The 19,102-nt window shown below is 47.6% G+C and overlaps 1 protein-coding gene across 4 annotated transcripts; it reads right to left on the reverse strand.

Annotated features, from left to right (window-relative positions):
• Positions 1-1,337: 1,337 nt before the first annotated feature.
• Positions 1,338-18,747, reverse strand: RAB41 (RAB41, member RAS oncogene family). 4 transcript variants are annotated; one of them, XM_075720425.1, is made up of 8 exons: positions 18,669-18,747; positions 17,101-17,159; positions 15,143-15,196; positions 9,127-9,232; positions 8,750-8,861; positions 5,440-5,533; positions 3,507-3,573; positions 1,338-2,953 (listed from the first exon to the last, which is right to left on the reverse strand). In XM_075720425.1, exons 1-8 carry the CDS (start codon positions 18,745-18,747, stop codon positions 2,889-2,891), a joined length of 636 nt encoding a protein of 211 aa, XP_075576540.1. In that variant the 3' UTR covers positions 1,338-2,888. The 4 variants fall into 4 exon arrangements, with proteins under 4 accessions (XP_075576540.1, XP_075576541.1, XP_075576543.1 ...); XM_075720426.1 differs by lacking the exon at positions 9,127-9,232 and adding an exon at positions 12,881-12,986; XM_075720428.1 differs by lacking the exon at positions 18,669-18,747 and adding an exon at positions 12,881-12,986 and having other exon boundaries at positions 17,101-17,152.
• Between the last annotated feature and the right edge of the window lie 355 nt (positions 18,748-19,102).

The raw sequence follows: 19,102 nt of genomic DNA on the forward strand, positions 1-19,102 counted from the left end.
GTGCACGTCGATGACGTTGGTGTCCTGCTCCCGGCGATGCTCGATGTTGTGCACCGTCTCCGCCAGCACATCGATGCGGCACTGCGGGGTGCGCTGACGGCTCGGGACACGTTCTCCCACCCCACGCCCTGCACCCCTCCCAGGAAGGGGGCCCCCCATGACCAGCAAGGCCGATCACAGCCTTCGGGTTCCCCAAATGCCTCGCGCCCGAGGGGAGGAAGGGGCTGGTGAGGGCATGGGGAAGGGGGACCCCCTACACCCCCTCGAGCAAGGGAGCAGTCACCAGCGCTCCCGCGGTGCCCCCACATCAGTGACAGCCCCTCGGCCAGGCAGGAGCAGGGCGAGGAAGGCAGGCAGGCACTGAGGGGAGGCGACCCAGCCCCCCACCACCCCAGGGACCCTCCGGTGCTGCCTCCTACCTTGAGGCTGACAGCAAGGCCATGGTTGTCACCTGTGGCCCCTGGTCTGCTTTAAAGCCCTTTTCTCGTTCCACTCCCAAAGCCACGCTCACACCCGGTAAGCTCGCCCTTCTTCCACCGCACCCTATGCGGGACAGACCCGTTCAACCTACGAGTAAAATAGGGAGAGGCAGCAGAAGGCCCCTCTCCAGCAGCACGACAGCGAAGGTGTTGGTGAAATAACTTTATTTAGTGTGATACACGGCTGTGGTCAGACAGTCCATATTCATATTAATAGTCACTTACTCGGCTAACAGCTAGGAGACAGCAGGGCCAGACACACACTCAATATTATACACATCCATAGAGAAGACAGCGGGAAGTGAACTATTTTATTTCACTAGTTACCCCCCCCCCGTTACTTAGGGTCTCCCCCTCCCTCCCCCCCGGTCCGTGACTCAGAACAACACGACAGCAGAGCAGCGCACACCTGCCTGTGAGAAGGGGACAGCAAAACCTGTGCTACGGCAGACACGGACACACCGACAAAAATCAGCAATTCCCACACGACAGGGGTATGTACAGAGGAAGGGGCTGAGCTTCCCGCCGGCGCTGGGACCCGGCTACGTCAGCTGGGACTGGGGGTAAAAGGGCGGGGGGGACACTCCAGTGAAATGGGAAACGACATCCCAGCTTCCTCCTGCAGGCCAGCTCACCCGGAGGGGAAGGGACAGGGCTCGGGGGTACAATGGGTCGGTCACCGGCAGCGAGGTGACTTGCCGCCAGTAAAGCAACGCGGGGACTGCCAGCTCCCGTGCCCCTTCCCCTCCCCTCGACGGGCCACAGGCTTCCAAGTGCGCACGCTGCGTCGGTGACCGGCGGGCACCCTGCTCGGGGAGCGTCACCAGCCCCCCGACGCTGTCGTCCCCACCCGTCACACTGCGGCCAGTCGCTCTCCCGCCCGCTAGCATCCCCCCCGTCAGCATGACATCGGCCAGGTGATGAAAAGAACAGTGAACGGCTTAGCGCCAGCCGACTGTTTTATTCTCCTCACTGTCAACAAACCTACAGACTTCTGGTTAGGACAGATGGATGAAAAACCCCCAGTAAAAACCTCTGAAAAGCTCCATTAACGTAATTAGAAACCAGGGGCAGGGAGAAGAGGAGGTATTTCCCAACCTCCAAGGTCGAGAAGCGACACCAAAATTCCCTTCAGCAGCATTCATGCCTCCGTCCCTCCTCTACCCAGGTCTGACAATAAATTCCTGCCGCTGCTCATCTCAGCTTTGGCAGTGTTACAGCTGAACACTGTTCCAAAAGTGAAATGGCTACCAGCCATCCCCCAGAAGTCTACTACAAAGGCAGAAGCAGCTACGTACGATTTCACCAAGCAGCAACCCTGGTATGAGAGCAGAACAGCTATCGCCGCCCTTCCGCCTGCTGTAGCTCTCCTGCTCCACGTGAAGAAGCTCCCAGTCTACGTGACGATGAACAGAGACTAGGAAAGGAGCCTGAACAGCATCCATGACTCCCAGGGCAGGTACTGCCCCTGTAGCCATGGATTTCGGGTAACTGTTTACTTTCGCTGTTGACAGACACGACCCAGGTCTCTACAAACCACCCCGAGGATCTCTCCCCACCCAGCCTCACGCTGCAAAGCTTCTGTGCCCTCTCCCTTCCCCACATCTGACCGCCAACACTCACCGAGCGCCAACGTCCTCTGGATGGGAAGATATTCCAACCGAGGAGGGCAGTCTGCGGGATGTCTCTGCTACACAAACGGGAGCAACAAGGCCAAAGCTATCAGAGTTTGGGGGTTTCCAGTGCTGTGTGTAACACGAGGGGCAAAACTCAGAAGTCGTGAGCAAGAGTTAGCCAAGATCATCCACAGAAAGGAGAAACCGAGGAGCTAATATTGTGTGTGCCCTGCAGGAAGCAAAAGCCTAGAAACATAACCTGTATTGTCCAAAAAGGCAAGGCCGAGTCAAACTGACTGGTTTAAAAGGAGCAGCCTTTCACCAGAGGAAGTGGGGATGCAAGACAAAGACAGGGCTGGAGTGGACAGGGAACTAGTTAAGATGCAAGGCAGTAAGGAAGGTGGAAAGCCCACCCCCAAGCTTTATTTTTGTCTTCCCTAACTTGGTGGCTTTTCCATTGCATTCACAAGATACATCTGAGCAGACAGGCTCAAGGTGGGGAACGGGGGGGAGAAGGAGAGGAAGAGAGAGAGAGAGTGTAAAGGGCACCACAGTGCCAAAGTGCAACAACATAAAAAAATAAAATAAAAGACAGGACACTCATTCTGCACTCAGGGCTCATACCATGCAGTAAGAGGGGCGGCCGGGGCTGCTCCCCACCAGTAAACAGGGAGTTCGCTCGCTTAGTAGATTGGTTTTTCAGCCCACAAAGTAGGGTTGCCTAGCCAATGAGCGGTGATGTTCTTCAGTGAGACTGGCCGGTTGGGGAATGTGCTGCTACAGAACAGGCCTGTTAGCAGGAGCACCCGCTCTCCGTTACTGGCTGCTCGGGAGGTTTCTCTAGTTTGATGTCAATCACTGCAGGAGACAAGTTAAGGAAATCACCCGGCTCCAGGAAAAATGAGGAGGAGAGAACAGAGAAAGGGCTCAGTATCTGGAAAGGTTGTTAGCTGTCCCTCCTTCATAAGGGTCGGTGTTTTAGCAGAGCAGAACACAGCTGGCCTGAACAGAATTAACTGCAAAAGCAGCCGACAGGGTCTGTCAAGGCCACTTAGAGGCTAGAGCCCAATCAGACAGGCCTGCACACAGACAGCCCTGTGTAAAAAGAGGAAAATATTACGGTATTTTAAAACTATGCAGATTTTATCCTAAGCTTAAGTGGAGAAAGCAAAACTTGTACTTGCCGTTTTAAGTAGTTGGGTACATTTATACCTAGACAACAAGCAGGGTCTTCAATTTATGCCCACAGGTAAGCACCACGCTATACTGGCTCTTTCAACTGTATCTCTGCAAAACCCCAGCAAGGCCCATCCCCACAATGTGCCAAAAAGTCAGAAAGCCCAACGTAAAAAAAGATAATTGCCAAATTCTGCGAGAACAGGAAAGTTACTGATGGGAAAAGCAAGGATACTGTCTTCTTTGCTCTTCTCTGGTGTGCTGTCCATCCCAGGTAAGGCAGCAGCCACGCGACGGAAAAGCTGAAAAGTAGCAATAGGTAAAGGTGAAGGTGTGTCAGAAAAAAAAAAAAATGCACGTTAAAAAAACCCAACATCGCTTTACAGCAGATCTTAGAGTCCGAATCATACAAACTTGTTATGTGGGTACTTTAGCAAGCAAAGCAATGATCAACAAATGCCATGAGAATTTTACCTAAGAAATTTAACGGGTTTTATTAAGGAAGTTATTTCAATGCCTACAAAACAGACAGTTTTATTTTCCTTGTTTCTGCTTGAACACAACATGGAATTCGTTAGTAACAGTCCTAGGGTCGCATAGAACAATTCCCTCCTGCACTCGGTAAGCATGTCATCTACCATTTCCAGCCTCAACTGCTTTTGCACACAGCAGTGCTACGGTGCACAACTCGGGATTTCTGATGAGCAACCTCACAAGAGTCCAAAGGTTTAAGAAGTTTATGGAATAACAGGTTTTACAGCCCAGCCTTTCAGTCCAGTCCTGCTGGAAAACAGCCATTTGTGAGCAGAACAGCTGGCTCAAGTGAGTTGCATTTAAGCTATTAGGGATGTGCTAGAGCTGGGAAGGACTATTGGAATCCCATAAAAACCAGACAATGGTTTTGCGTAATTTTTCAAGTCAATGCTTAGAGCTCCTCCTGCTGACATTAATGCAGCAGCTAAAGCAATACGGACACTGCTAGGCAGTCTGGTGAAAAGTGCTGCATAAAGGATCAGAGGAATCGCCAGCTAATGATGATTTTTCTCACAGTAGCTTGGCAAGGGCTTATCATCCACCCCTCCAAATTGTGTTACTTGGAAAATCAAGCCACTGAGGTACCAGCAAGGTGCTGCCGTTACCATCCTGTTAGTCACAGAAGTTCTCACTGCAAAACACCCATTAGGCAAATAAAGCAACAGTAAGTTAGAACCAAAGATTAAAGCCGATTCAATCCAGAAGAGCCAAAAGAAAAACAAAACCAAAGTCTCCTAATCCCATGGTGAGGTTCTCCTAACCAGCTGGAGCGCAGCAGGCTGGTAAGTACGCTTCCCAGCCGACACCGGTGGTACTTATGCTCCCTGCAGATCCCTGGACATTATGGCTGCCTTACTCCCCGAGTTCTGCCACGCTTCAGAATGATTCCTGAACTAGCGCAGAGTGGGATCACAAGCTTATTGCAAGAGGCAATGGGCACAAGCTGAAATACAATAAATTCTGTTTAAACTTAAGAAAAAAGTTTAAAGGGTTTTTTTGGGGTTTTTTGTTTGGTTTTTTTTTTTTGTATTAATAGTCAAACACTGCAACAGGTTGTCTGGAGAGATGGAGTCTCCATCCTTTGAGATATTCAAAACCCAACTGGAGTCAGCTCTGGGCAGCCTGCTCTGAGCGTGCGGGTTGCACTAGATGATCTCCAGAGATCCCTTCCAACCTCAACTATTCTAAGATTTTCCTCTGCGGCTTGCAACAGAAGCAGGAACTTTTACTCTAGTGCATCAGCATATGCAATTATCCCGACTGATGTCAACACCCATTTTAGAAAACAGCATTAACAAAAAACCTGTTAAAAGCAAAGGGAATGTACAAAATTACACTTGACTGGCTGCACAAAATAGCAGCATTCCTATCCCTCAGCACATTCTGGTTTTAGACTCTGCTTTCTTTCCAGGTACGTCTGCTTAGCTTTAAGAGGAAATCATTGACTTGACAGGAAAGGAGCTTCCACTAGATAAAGCAGCAGCCATCATCGGGCAAGAAGCTTTTCAGTGGTTGACAGTAAACAAGGCAAGCAAATATCTGATAGAACACGAATCCTAAGCAGAAGCTTAATCCTCCCACATACAGAGCAGTAAAGTACAGATTTCCTGTCTTTAGAACAGAACATTGTCTACCTGTTTCACATTGTATCCAGTCTTTGCACTGGTCTCAATAAACATCACATTCAGCTCTTTGGCTCTCTGTTCACCTTCTTCTGTAGTGATTTGCCTGGACAAAGATGCAAACAGAAGCAGAAAGACAGAAAGGAAGAACAGACAGGAAGAGTTAGAGACGTCTGTGGCTGAGACGCTCTTCAGCGGAGGGCCGCTTCACCACCCCTGACAAGAGCACACAGTCCACCAACAGAGACCTCAGGACCTCTCAGTCTTTAATTCCCCCAGGTCCTCCAGCTAAGAATGTAACAACCTCAGGTAAGTTACCCAGGGAATGCCTGGACTTAGGACTACTAATAACAGACGACCAGCACAGGAATAAGTTTGTGCAGTACGTTTGAGTCTCATTCACAGCATCCTCCAAGGAAGGAAGAATCCCCACATGCTGCACCCGATACAAAAAGCAGTTTCCCAAAGTCAACAGAAGGGAACTCTGTGAGGTGACAGAAAGATGTCGGAAAGGCTCCAGCAGCAAGTACAGTGCAACAGCGGGTGCTAGGCTGCTGCTTGCGAGCAAGCACCTGCAAACGCATCTCTGATCAACACCCTGTACATACCTGTTTCACCTTATACCCTGCTTTAGCACTGGTTTCAATATACATCATATTCAGTTCTTGGGCTTTTCTCTCACCCTTCTCTTTAGAAACCTGTCTACAGCAATGAGAACAAATCGCAGAAAAGAAAAACCAGAACAAAGAAAAATAGTCTAAAAATGATAAAAAGAAAACTGCAGGAAAAAACCAGCCACCACCTGAAGCAACATTAACAGGAAAGAAAAACTTAACAGGCTGCACCAAGTAAGAACAGCGCTATTTTTAGTTCAGCTTTTTGGCCTCAGAACTTCACTTGCATCATCACTTGGTTTTTACCATAGGATGAATGGCTTCCAATGTGCTGTATTCTATTTCAAAAAATGTGACCAAGCTCAGACTGATACTGTGGCTTTGTCCAGCCTTAAAAGGCCCAGTATTTCAGCCTAACACAAACCTAACTTCCTTCTAAAAGAAAGGCAAGGCAGCTTCTTTTACTGATACCTGGATATACACCACAGTTCCAAATTCTAGCCTAGACCAGGACTACTGTCACTTACATTAAACTTCTAAAATAAGAATTTCTAGTCCTACATGAACTTCAATCGTAGCTATGTTTCAAACAATTTTCTGGTATTTTTAATTCTTATGGCAGTGCTGGGCCAGCTGTCCTGCACACACACTCTACTTCACTTATGTATTCCAAGGCAGAAATCATCCCATTGGGTTTTCCAGTGCCACATGAAATTGGATTTTGATAGAAATTCAAAAGCCTCAAATCTAAACACCAGATTACTCAGTTAGGGAGCTGTGAGTATTTCGCACTCCCAGGAGGGCGTAAGATGTACTAAGTGGTCAACATCCAGAGCTGGTTCAAGTAGAACATCTCGGATTTTGCTCAGTTGCTTTTGTGAGCTGATCTCAGAGACCAGACTGATCTGAAGTCTTGCCACCTGGAATTCTTAATCCAAATCAGCTACAGGCATTTTTATCATCTTTCTGAAGCTCTGAGTACCAAGGTTTACCAATATTACCAAAGTGCAATGCACAGGACCCTTAGACTGGCCCCCTCACTGGAAGCAGGAAAAGCCAAACAGTTGTCAAGACTAAGGTGGTCTGTGGGGCGGACACAGAACACATTTCTTTAAGAATCATCAGTACGAAGCCCACATAGCGCCCAGCTGGAGCCTAACTTTATCCTTTTCCCCACTAACTCAAACCACTTGCCAGTATTAGAACTGTCTATGCTTTTCCTGCTAGGCATGGCAAACTAAAAACTAACAGCATGACTTGCACAGGGACAAAAAGCCTCTCCCGACACCGTACTGTGCAGCCAGGGATGCTGGCTATTGTCTCATACGAGCATTCGGACACCAAAACCACAAGGGAAAAAACACATCACAATACATTCTGCAGCAATACGTACACTGCAGGAGTGAGTAAAGCAAGGTTCAGAATTTAAAGTGTGATAGCATCCAACAATGAAACGGTCAGATCCCCGTTAGGCCCATCATCCCGAGAGAGAGAGTAAACAAACAGGCAGTTCAGATAGCAGTGCGAGATTTTTCTGAGAAAACATTTATGTTCCACCTGTAAGGCTTTTCAAGCTGTTATCTTTTGATCAGAAGTGTCTCGTGAACAGCCAAAGGATAAGGTTTTGATTTCATAAGACCTCATTTTGTTGCGAGATCCAGCTGTTTCCCAGTTCTGCCTTTTTGAGATGCTCTCTTTTGTATCAGGTAAAAATTCTCCATCACTTCAATGCTCCATACGTCCTATGACATACGAAGCACACATTTTAGAGTACCTGGTGTATGTGAAGATGGTTCAATTTAAAGTACTGGAACTGTAAGGAGCTGCATGGCTTACTCCATCTTCCCTTTGCCAACTACTACTGACAATAACCATGAAAATAAAAATCTTTCCTTATCCACACTCTTTCTGATGTCTTCAGAAAGAATGAAAGTCTCTGAAAATGTTAAACAAAATTTTTGCAGCATCAACAATCCAGAGAAGAATTTGAAATAGAAATGCAAAAGCGCGAGCCTGCGGTCTAAGCAAGCTATTACCTTGGTTATGTTGGTTGAAGTGGCATTGTAAGATTGAGAGTTTTAAAAGCAAAATGCTTTATGACATGTCCCAAAACATTAAGTCTGCGTGATTTTAAGACTCTAATTAACTTTTTACATCTCTCGGGGAAGTCTGCTTTTGCTCATCAAGTTTCCTCTCGCACATCCACAACATCACAGTTTGTGTTATGTATGATACGAAGCTTACGCTCGGAGGGAAACATTCTAGATTTATACTGTATAATCTCACACTGCATCTTGGAACAAGAAGAAACTTTCCTACAAATTTACAGCTGCATATCCAGAAAGCGTCATGTAAACAGGATTATTGAAAAAAAGGCAGATTTCCTTGCTTTTGCATGACATCTTTTTGGCTTTATCTCAGCATGAAAAGAAAAATCAGACAAAATACGCAATTGAGAAACATGGTATAGAGATACTTAGTTTAAGCACAAGGAATTTTTTTAGGTGTGTGGGTTTTTTTAAACCAAAAACTATTTGTAGAATAGCAAAATGGAGTAACTTTGCATATTCTGAAACCAGAAATCTGAATTTCGTGACAAGCTCTTTATGCTTCATTTAAGATCAACAATTGTTTTGAAGACAGACTAGCCGGCCAGTTCCTTGCTCTTACTGCTCAGGGCAGCAAGGCTGCCAGCTCCCCGCCATTACCTCTTGTCTGCCAGGTCAGTTTTGTTCCCCACCAACATGATGATGACGTCGCTTCCTCTCTCCGTCCGAACATCATCAATCCACTTGGAGGTTTGCTGGAAAGAATTCAAGTCTGTAGGGGAGAATCAAATGGGAGCGCTGAGGATAAAACTTCTTTTCAGAGCAGAAGAATGCTATGCTTGTACCCAGGTGCTTCTCCAAATCTCCCCACACCACATGTAAAGGACCCATAAATCGTTTTCTGCTCAGACAGAAAAACAGGGAGGGGAAAAACTGTTTCTGATGTTAGTCATCTTTTTGCAGAACTTTTGGTTGCAACATATTAGTTCCGCTTACATGTAGTATTTCAAATAATGAGACACCAAAGCATCACTCACTTGTAATGTCATAGACTACCACAGCAATAGTGGAGTCGCGGATGTAGCTGGGAATGAGACTGCGGAACCGCTCCTGGCCTGCTGTGTCCCAAAGCTGCAGCCGAACCTGCTGGTACCAGGCCAGGGAGAGCAGAGAGAAAAAGAGAGAGAGCAAGGGAGAAAAGAGAGGAGGAAACTGTCCTTTAGAGAAAAGGCCATTTCTAGAATTAACTGTACGCAGCTCAGTCTGAGAAGCTGAGGCTGACCTTGTAGTCTGGCCCCAAATATCCAAACACCACAGAGGCTGGCTTTTCTGACTCTGTTCATAGATAATGTGCTTTAATTACCTCCTTTGCTTGCCCAGGGATTCTGCTGTTTCCCCAGTCACAACCCCCCAAGGAGCTCTAGGTTACGGCTACTACCACCAGTCACTGCTGACAGCGGTAGCTAACAAGTAATACAGAGCTGGTCGTCCTGGTTAGACCAGGACTACATACGGGGTCTGCACAGGACTCCTAGCCTACAGCATCTCAGATCAAAGCTTTTTGGGCAATTCCCACATGACAGACATGCAATTCCCTCAGCCCAGACACCACATAGTAAACCAGCATCCGTTCTCCAGCACCAAGCATCCAGAAGATGGCAATGGGGATTTTCATGCAAGATTAAGGCAATCAATAACTTAAGTTCCAGCAGAAACAAAAGCTTCACGTGACACAAAGGGCATCGGGTTCGCCCTTTCAGACAAGCACAAGGGTCAGAAACAAGCACAAATGCTATGAGAGGTACAGTTTGATCTCCAGAACTATGCCCAAACACAAACTGACCTATTATATATGATAGCTCTAAGGTCTGGGACCTGCCTGTTTGAAACAGCAATGGTCAAAACATGCCCAACTACCACAACGCTAAACAACAGCTTTTCACAACTGGGAGTGATACCATTTCCTTCCAAGTCATTACCCCACACAGCTAGCTGTACAAATAGCGCTACGCTGCCAGAAAACAAGATCGCTACTGGCATTCTCAACAGGCACAAGTTTCACAGGAGGGCAGATCCTGGTTCCCAGCTTAATTACATGAATTGGTGAGATGTGCTCACAAAGCCACGTGTTCAGCAAGGAGGGAGAGCAGCTGCTTATGCACAGAGCAGCGGTTAATAAGGCAGCTTGCAGGAGACTGGCTACAAGGGAGAAAGCAGTTGCAGAAGGGCCAAAAATTGGCTTGTTTAGAAGAGAAACAGAAGCCGGGCAGAGCACAGGTCTGCAAAGTGTCTTGCTACAAGCAGATTCAAAACAACATCGTATCTACATCAGGGTATGTAGATCTGATGCCCCGGCGCTTAAGGAGATTAGGGCTTATAGTTAAAGCAATTAGCTCATGCTTCGTTATGAAGGCAGCCTTGATTACACTAGCAAAAGTCAGGGCTCTTCACTACCCCAGGAAACTCAGGGTGACAAACTCCAAGCACTTGGACAACATGACACCAGTGCTGGAAGATCAGATGGATAACGACAGCTTCTGGCTCTTGCTTCTAGACTTCACAACGAGCTTCCACACAGGCCCCAAGACATTGCTGCTACACCAGACTATTCACCCAGAAAGTCTACCAAGCTGGTGATTTAAACACTCCAACCTTCAGACTCACAGTCAAAAAGGCAACTAGAGGCAGGACCACAGAACTGGGGAAGAACGGGCCCTGGTAATGTTGTTGTAGTGAAGGCTAACGCTATTTGAGGGAAGGCCTTCAGCTAGCATGCAAGCACCATGCAGGCACCCCTGAAGTGACCTGAGAAAGTTAGCTCCAGTATTTCTGTGGCTTCTTGTTTCTAGAAGTCAAAGTTTGTGTGCACCCATTTTGCAGGGGAAGAGAAAATATAAATAACCCACTCAAATATGACAGCGTGCTAATAACCCTACCGGTCTGGAAAGATGAAAGGTCCTCAACCAAGAATTAACCCAGCCTCCTTAGAAACAAGGTAACTTGTTCAGGAAGGGGCCCAGGTTGCAGTACGGACTTTCACCATGGATCTCTCCACAGGCCACTTGCATTTCAAGATGCCCTGTAGATTAACAATCACTAAGCAATTTCTCTTTTTCTTCTCAGCCCACCACATGCTAGCTAACAGTTTCTCTCTGCTAGTTAAGAGTATCTTGGCTGGCACTTACGTATGTCCTAGGGGACTGGCCCTATTTTACGCTACCATGACCAGCATTCCCAAACACACCTACCACTAAAGACAATGCAAATATACAGCTCTTAAGAGTGGCAAAGGAAACTGTGTTTTCCTAATCCCACTAGTGCCCACCATCATCATGCCCTCAGAAGTACGGGAGTGTGTTCCTTCAATAACACAAGAAAACTAAAAGCCTCTCAGTCACCGAGAACAGAACAAAGAGCAGTAATGAAAAAAAAATGAAATTATCTGAAAAGATCAGACCATTACCAAGGCATGATGAGATCAGCTAGCACTTAATTATTTTTGACACCTCTGGAAGCTGTTAAGAACAGCCTAGACTGTGGTCAGATTTTTCCAGCAGCTTGGATAAACAGCATCCTGTACCTGCCACAACAGTGGGGAGAAAAGATGCCAACCGATGCAGCCTGCCATGCTGTCTCACCCAGATGTGTTCCCAGCACAGAGGCACCACGCATGCATCTCGGCACTCCTCAAACCCCAGACAGATCACTTCAGCTTTACATTAGTTTGCACCAAACCAGAAATCCTCCCAGAGCCAACTACTTCAGCTACAGAACTGGGAGAAAGACCATGTAATTACCTGCCCTCAATATGCAAGATAAATCATAGCAGAAGTTTACTACTTGTTAAGCACTTCTGTTAACTACAGCGAAACAAAGCCCTGGTCTGTAAAGCCTCACTTTAATCTAGAGTTTGTGACAGAATAAAGGTGGGCCAGAGGTTTTTCATCTGTGCTACGTTCTTTACTTAGGTTTTGTCCACATGGTGTTGGCTCACTGGTGTATATCCTGTCTAGATATTTATGCTGATACTTTAGCTTAACTGAAAAAGCCAGATCAAGTAGAATAAATAACAAGGAGTTATAATGAAATAATTGTATTCATATCTTTGTATCTTATACTAAAACATTCATGCCAAGAGCTACAAAGAATTTCCCTCTAAGCTTGTTTATTCTTTATAAATTACAGTAGTTACATCTCCTCTCTTTCAAAAGCTCTCCGGTTACTCACATGAATCACCAGCTCTCTTCTTCAATGAAACGGGAGTCTTGAATCCTTCTAAGTCGCTACATAGCTTTATTTAAATGAGCGTTTGACTGTTTCACCTACTCTGATAGTATTCCTTTGGCATTTGAAGCCGTTACTTGTATTACCTCACTAGTTATCCAGAAAGGAAAAAAAAATTCACTCTGAGGTTTAAAAAAAACCCCCACAAACCCAAACCAGGAAGAGTAAAAAGCTTTCCAAAGGCTACCAACCACCTTTCATTCCAATCAGCACAGACACACGAGAAGTCACAACCCCTACTCACCTACCTGCCAGTCCTCTGTGTATCACTTCCATAGTTTGAGCAGACCAGAGTTTTCCAGTTCCCCAGTTTCTGCATTATGGGATGGAGTTACCGTTGGTTGTGGGGGGAAGATGCTCTGCTATTTCCCCTCAGCTCACAAAACACCTACAGTCCTGGGGCCGACGGCCTATCTTAGCTCCTTTCGGGTAACACCACCACTTCCAATGCACAGAAGGTTCATGTTAAAAGCAAGGTCCCTGCAGACGCTCCGGCTCAATACCTACTTGTAACGTCAAAGACAATGACAGCCACAGCAGAGTCACGGATGTAGCTGGGAATGAGGCTGCGGAACCTCTCCTGGCCGGCTGTATCCCACAGCTGCAGCCTGATCTGGGAAACGGAAAAGTGTAGGGGAAGAGGGAAGGGGAAGAGCAGGAAAATGGAAAACAAAACCAAAACTCAAGTGAAATAAAAATTAAAGGAAAAAAATTGCGAGGCAAAAATAATGCAACAAAAGGAAAGTTAAAATGGAACAGAAACGTTGAAAGAGCCAACAATACTTCTAACCGCATCCTCACAGCGAGCTCAGCCTAGCACGCCTGAGAAACCTCCCTCCCTCCACAGACCCATTAATAACTTGCACACACGAACACGTTCTTCCATTTAATCACAAAACCAAGATATCCCTAAAATCCCTTCTCGCACCATCTGCTAAGGAGGGAAATAAGCATGCATACCTCAGCGCATCCTGCCACGTCAGAGCTCTGGCTATAGCGGCCACACAAGCAGCCTGCAGCCTACGGCTAGCTCGATGCGGTCCCTCCTAACCTAAGGACACATCACCCCGCTCCCGATGACTCCACTGAAAGCCTGGAGCCAAGTACTGAAACACAGTCGTGGGGTACAAGCCAGGACAGCAAACACCCTCTAGACTGGCTTATCTCGGGCTTAAATCCAACAAGTCTGGGAAGATATCGAGACACAGTAAAGGAAATACTACTCGGTCTTTCAAGAATGAGGTTGCAGCTGTAACACGGAACTGTCAGCCTGACTCTCGGGACTGGGGAGGGGGCTTCTCGTGGCCCCAGTTCACTTCGTGCCACAGCTCCCAACATACTGGGAGGAAACGTGCTGGAAATGGCACGCTTACAGTTGCCCTCTGTGGGAGGCTACAGGAGATGGTTTTGAAGAACCCAACTCCACATATATTTGTCCCTTCTGCTGGCCGGTATGTGCTACCCAGGCCATATTTAGAGCCAAGTGGTCTGGCACAGGCATAATTTCAGGATGTATTATTTGGTGTAAGGACGTATCAAATATGCCAAAGCATACGCCGCAGTTCGAGGCTTAGCATTCTTCATTTCAAGCACAGCAGTCAAAGCCTATTGAAAAACACAGCATTAGCTGTATCTGAGAAAGTATTTCAATATCTGAATTCTCCCAGCTTGCGTTTCTCCCTCCTCTTATCTACATTCAACACCTCTCTGTTATTTAAACAGGCTTTATGGGCTCTGTGGACCACTTACATAATCAGGAAAGCTAACAGCATATCCAACACTGGAAAGAAAACAGTATTTTCTGGATAGCAGGCCAGCGGGTGAATGACATCCTGACCTACACAACCACACGAAATCAAGACTACACTGCTGCAAACAGCGCACAAGCATTCCAACTTGCCTTCACAGGCACCAAGCAGAAATCCCAAGATCTTTTTCTTCTTCTGCCATGGCCAGTACCATTAAAAAGAGTTATCCAAGTAGTCTCTCCCGAACAAAGATTAAGCTAGGTCTTTTCTAATACTGAATCACTGGTAAGATGGCAGAGAAGCACTCAGGAAACTCACCACACGCACTGGGCTGAGATTTCTTCAGAAGCAACAGACCCAAAGCAACAGAAAGGAATTCCATGGCACCGCTGCCCCTTCCTCCCCGCAGCAGTTTCACACTTCTTAGCCAGCAGTAAGACCAGCAAAAAGGCAAGTACTAGCAAAACATGAACTAATGAAAAGACACATACTGAAAGACAGGAGAGGGAGCTGAGGGAACTCTTTATGCAAAAAGGAATCTCATGCAAGCTAAATCCAAAATTGCTTTATAACGGTACGTCAGAACCGTGTTACAAAAGGAGCCTTTCTATGAGGAGGAACTATGCCACCACTGGTAATCATGAATGACTTCAAGACTTGGAACCGCCTGGGGTCTGCTCAGACCCATTTACACTGACAATCTCAGAGGCAGAGCCGCAAATTCTGGGAGCAAACTACGCCTAAGGTACACATAGTAGACAGCCCATTCCCTGGGATACGGACATTAGCTTGCCCCAATTTTGCATGAAAGATTTTGACTTCATTCTAGAGATGTCGGATATTAACAAGTGTCAGGAAGAGGAGAGCGGGTCAGTGATTTGCTTCAACAAAGGCTGTTCCTCTGAAGGCTGCTGTGGGATTTCAGCAGCCATTGGAGAAACGGCCAGGCGAAACAGCACGCACAGCAACTGCTGCTCCCATGACTGCAGCTGCCATGCTATCACACAGATGCCTCACTTACCGTGCGATCTTCAAGATACATCGTTTTTGACAGGAAATCAATTCCAATGGTCGCCTGAAAAGAAGAAAAGCATTAGAAACTGCCACTTGCCTTCCAGCATCTGCAAGTCCGATCTTTCTATACAAACTCTCAAAAACGTTCACAAACTTATAATTAAGCCGTTGAAGTCATTCGCCTTCAATATAGTTCATAAAAACGAAGAAATCTGGATAGCTGCGCCGCCTTCATTTCACATCATTCTTCCAACACTTCTCAACTGCACAAGGACCTCCGAGTCTGGATTCTAGCCGCAGACATTCATGCATCCTAACACAGATCATAGCTGAACTGGCATCTTTCTGATCTACCGCAATTCAGTCTGGTAAGAAATATTAGACCCATTTACACTGACAATCCCAGAGGCAGAACCGCAAATTCTGGGAGCAAACTACGCCTAAGGTACACATAGCAGACAGCCCATTCCCCGGGACAGGGACATTAGCTTGCCCCAATTTTGCATGAAAGATTTTGACTTCATTCTAGAGATGTCGGATATTAACAAGTGTGAAAATATATTAGAAATATATTAGAAATAACCAAAAGGTAGAGCAAATGACATATATAAAAAGCAGGCAACTGTGCTGAAAGCTGAAAAGCAATGCTTATTCAGGACCTTCCAACAGAGAATGTGCTTCCTTTCCAGTGACATTCAGAAGCTTCATTCCCCAGGCAGTCCTTTCTGTAAATCTCCTTCCCCTCACGTTTCCATTGCTGTACAGCAATTCCAGTACAAAGACATTTAAAGTCATTTACTAAGTTAGATACGCTCCCAGGCACGTAAATCAAGCAGATGTCCTAGCCCACCATAACCTGGGAGGCAGGTTCCTGATGTAACAGAGTATTTTAGACGGATTATCTCCAGTCTTAACAAACACAGGCAGCATAACGCGTTCTGGAAGGTCTCCATCAGAGCGTGAACCATTTAACATTAGAAGAGACCACAACAGTCAATTTCTGTAGGTAGCACTTATTTCTGGGAGTCCTATTTTCTGCAGCCAGGACACAGTTTATAACAATTACAATAAGCAGACAAATCCACGAGAGCACCTTACAAAAGGCAGGAAAAGAAACACAGAAAGCACAAGAGGACCCAGTTCCAGTGCATGACTTGTCCTCAAAAGAAAACAATCTTCCCTTCCTTTTCCAACTTAAAATGACGCCAATCTAAAACAGTAACTCTTTCTGGCCTGAATTAAAAGAGAACGCTGCACTCTCATCCTCCTCCAAGATATTTGTTATTCCCTTGAAATAATGCTAAGTGCTTTTGATGCAACTAAGCCTTCCTCAAATCTTCAGGCCTCTTACACATCTTCAGCTTTTCACCTGCAGCCTCTTCATCCCTACCCTACTCTTTCCCTGCTGAGATTTCCCCAGCTTTTTTCTATCTATAGCATTTTAGTTGGAAAAAAAAAATAGTAGTAATTTAAAAAAAAAGATAAAGAGAAAATATACCATGCTGACTTCTTACAGATCTATCTATACACTCTGGACTCAGACGCCAGAGACCAAGAACTATCATAAGCACGTTCATATGTTATTCTTTCTCTCTGTTTCCTGAGGCTTCCATATCCATCCACAGGCATCCTGGCCATTCTCTCCTCTGTCAGCCAACCCTGTAAACCAGTGTTTCTCCCTGTCTTCCTCAAGCTTCTCACGTATCCAGACACGATCTAAACCTTGCTTCTTTTTTTGTACACTGTATTTCCTGACATCATACTAGATGCTTGGGCTTAATGATAAAGTCTCATCTCCATTTCGAGGCCCAGTACAACCTTACATATGATATTGAACTGGTATCTCATGGAGAAACGTGCTCACCCCTAATAGTTCTCACAGGCATATATTTTCATAACGGGGAATAGATTTATCCATATATATATATATATTAAAAAAAAAAAAAAAAGACAACTACCACATACCTGGTAAGTATTGTCAAAACTGTCATACATAAACCTGGTGATCAGAGAGGTCTTCCCAACTACAAAAGAAGAGAAAAATTACTTTCAAGCAGCAGTGGAAAAAAAATAGCCACTGCTTTGGGAGTGACATGCTGGTAGCGCTGATCATCATATGGAAGTTGCCAACCTAAGGCTATTTCCCTGCTTACAGCCTCATGTGAAACAACCAGCTAAGAAATTCATTCACAAAATGACAGAAGTACTTTAAGCCAAATCAATCTCAGTAGGTCAAAAATTAATCATGATGAAAACTTGGCCCTCAAAATTAGGTACAATGTGATGCATATGACAAAGAATTATTTGTTTGCTTTAAGCAAGCCATAAGTCTGCTTTGCTGCTCGTATTTTGCTACTTATGTAATCACCAAGTCTAGGACTTACAGGCATAAACATCAAACAAGATGCTATTTAGCTGCCTCTGGCTGCACAGCAAAGCAACACTCAAGACCTACATCCTTTCTTCATTACAGGATTTTTAGATAGAGAGTAAACTTCGGTGGCTCGCTTAAAAAATTTAAATTTATGTCTCCAAATATTATCAAGGGACAAAGCGCAGAACTGACAAGAAACAGGAACCAAAGACCAGATCTCCGATCCTCTCTCAAAGGAAGCCAAGAAAAATTCAAAGGACATGGATGGAAGAGAAGAGGGAAGAGGAAGACGTTGCCTAGAAAGGCTGTGAAATTGTGAATGCTGGAGAGGGTTAAAAACAGGTTAGAAAAACGTCTGTCAGCAGCAATGTTGGTCACGCCTTGGTAAGGCAGGGGAATTAGCTTCTGGAAATTCCTCCAACACCTACAGTTCTGGGACCGAAGAGGAGGAAAGCAGTAAGAGATTTAAAGAGAGCAATACAGCAAAGAATACCACAATTTGGAGAAAAAGATGCAACTCATCCTTACGTTATGAGGAAAGGGGTACAAAAGGGAGGCAGCTACCAGGTTGAAAAATAAAAATAAATGAAAATAGAAAGAAGATGGACGGGAGGCAAGGGCCACGCTGTCGGAACAGCGCTGCTTTGCCGTTTGTTTGCTCTCTCCAGCGTGTGCCGCACCCTCGGTGCGGACGCGGCCAGGACACGGGGGCCGGAGCCGCAGCCCGGGCGCCGCCGCATTCCCCGCAGCCGCCCGGCCCGGCCCGGCCGAGCCCCGCCAGCAGCGCGGCGGCGGGCGCACTGCGGGCCAGCCCCGGGCGGAGGCCCGGCCCCGGGCAGGCGGGCAGCCAGGCCCACCGGGCACGCAGACCGGCTCAGCGCCGGGCCCGGGCCTCCCCCGGCGGAGGCCGAGGGCCGGAGCGCGGCGGGGCCGCCCCTCCCTCGGGCGGGCACCCTCCGGCCGACGCCCCCCCGCGGGGGCCGCGGACGGCTCCTCACCGCCTCCCCCCCGCCCCCGGGGGCAGAACGGCTCCGCACCCCGCGGCCCTTCACGGATCCTCGCTCCCCGGGAGCCGGAGCGGCCCCTCGCCCCCCCCCCCCCACACCCCGGGGCCCTGACGGCTCCTCTCCGCCGCCGCCCCCCCCCCCGCCCCGCTCACCGCTCTGCTCGCCCAGGAAGACGAGCTTGAACTTCCGCAGCGGGTTCCCGAACTCGCCGCCGCTGCCGGGGGCGGACATGGCGGCGCGGGGAGGCCGAGCCGGAGCCGTGACTGAGGAGAAGGAGACACCACCGAGCGCCCACCGGCCCCGCCGCCGCGCCGCGCGTCACTTCCGCCGGCGTCACCGGCACGTCACTCCGCCCCACCTTCCGGGGCGGGCGGTTGCCATGGCGCCGGGCCGCCCCTCCGCGACCTGCAGCGGGGCGGGGGGGGGCGGGGGCCGGCCGGGAGCGGCCCCAGCGCCTCGCCCCGCCGAGGGCCCGGCTCTTCCCCGGCACCCCCGGCTCTGCCCCCGCACCCCCGGCTCTTCCCCGGCACCCCCGGCTCTGCCCCGGGCACCCCCGGCTCTGCCCCGGCACCCCCGGCTCTGCCCC

Source organism: Pelecanus crispus, chromosome 13, assembly GCF_030463565.1.
Source record: "Pelecanus crispus isolate bPelCri1 chromosome 13, bPelCri1.pri, whole genome shotgun sequence".
Lineage (NCBI taxonomy): Eukaryota > Metazoa > Chordata > Aves > Pelecaniformes > Pelecanidae > Pelecanus > Pelecanus crispus.

Bases quoted from the DNA above. Each gene is read 5' to 3' on its own strand.
- RAB41 (XM_075720425.1), bottom strand. From the start codon at position 18,747: ATGTCCGCCCCCGGCAGCGGCGGCGAGTTCGGGAACCCGCTGCGGAAG. The intron at 8,862-9,126 runs GTGAGTGATGCT...TCTCCCCTACAG, and splicing joins GGTAGTCTATGACATTACAA to ACTTGAATTCTTTCCAGCAA. The intron at 2,954-3,506 runs GTATCCTTGCTT...TGTCTCCTGCAG, and splicing joins AGAGAAGAGCAAAGAAGACA to TGATTGACATCAAACTAGAG.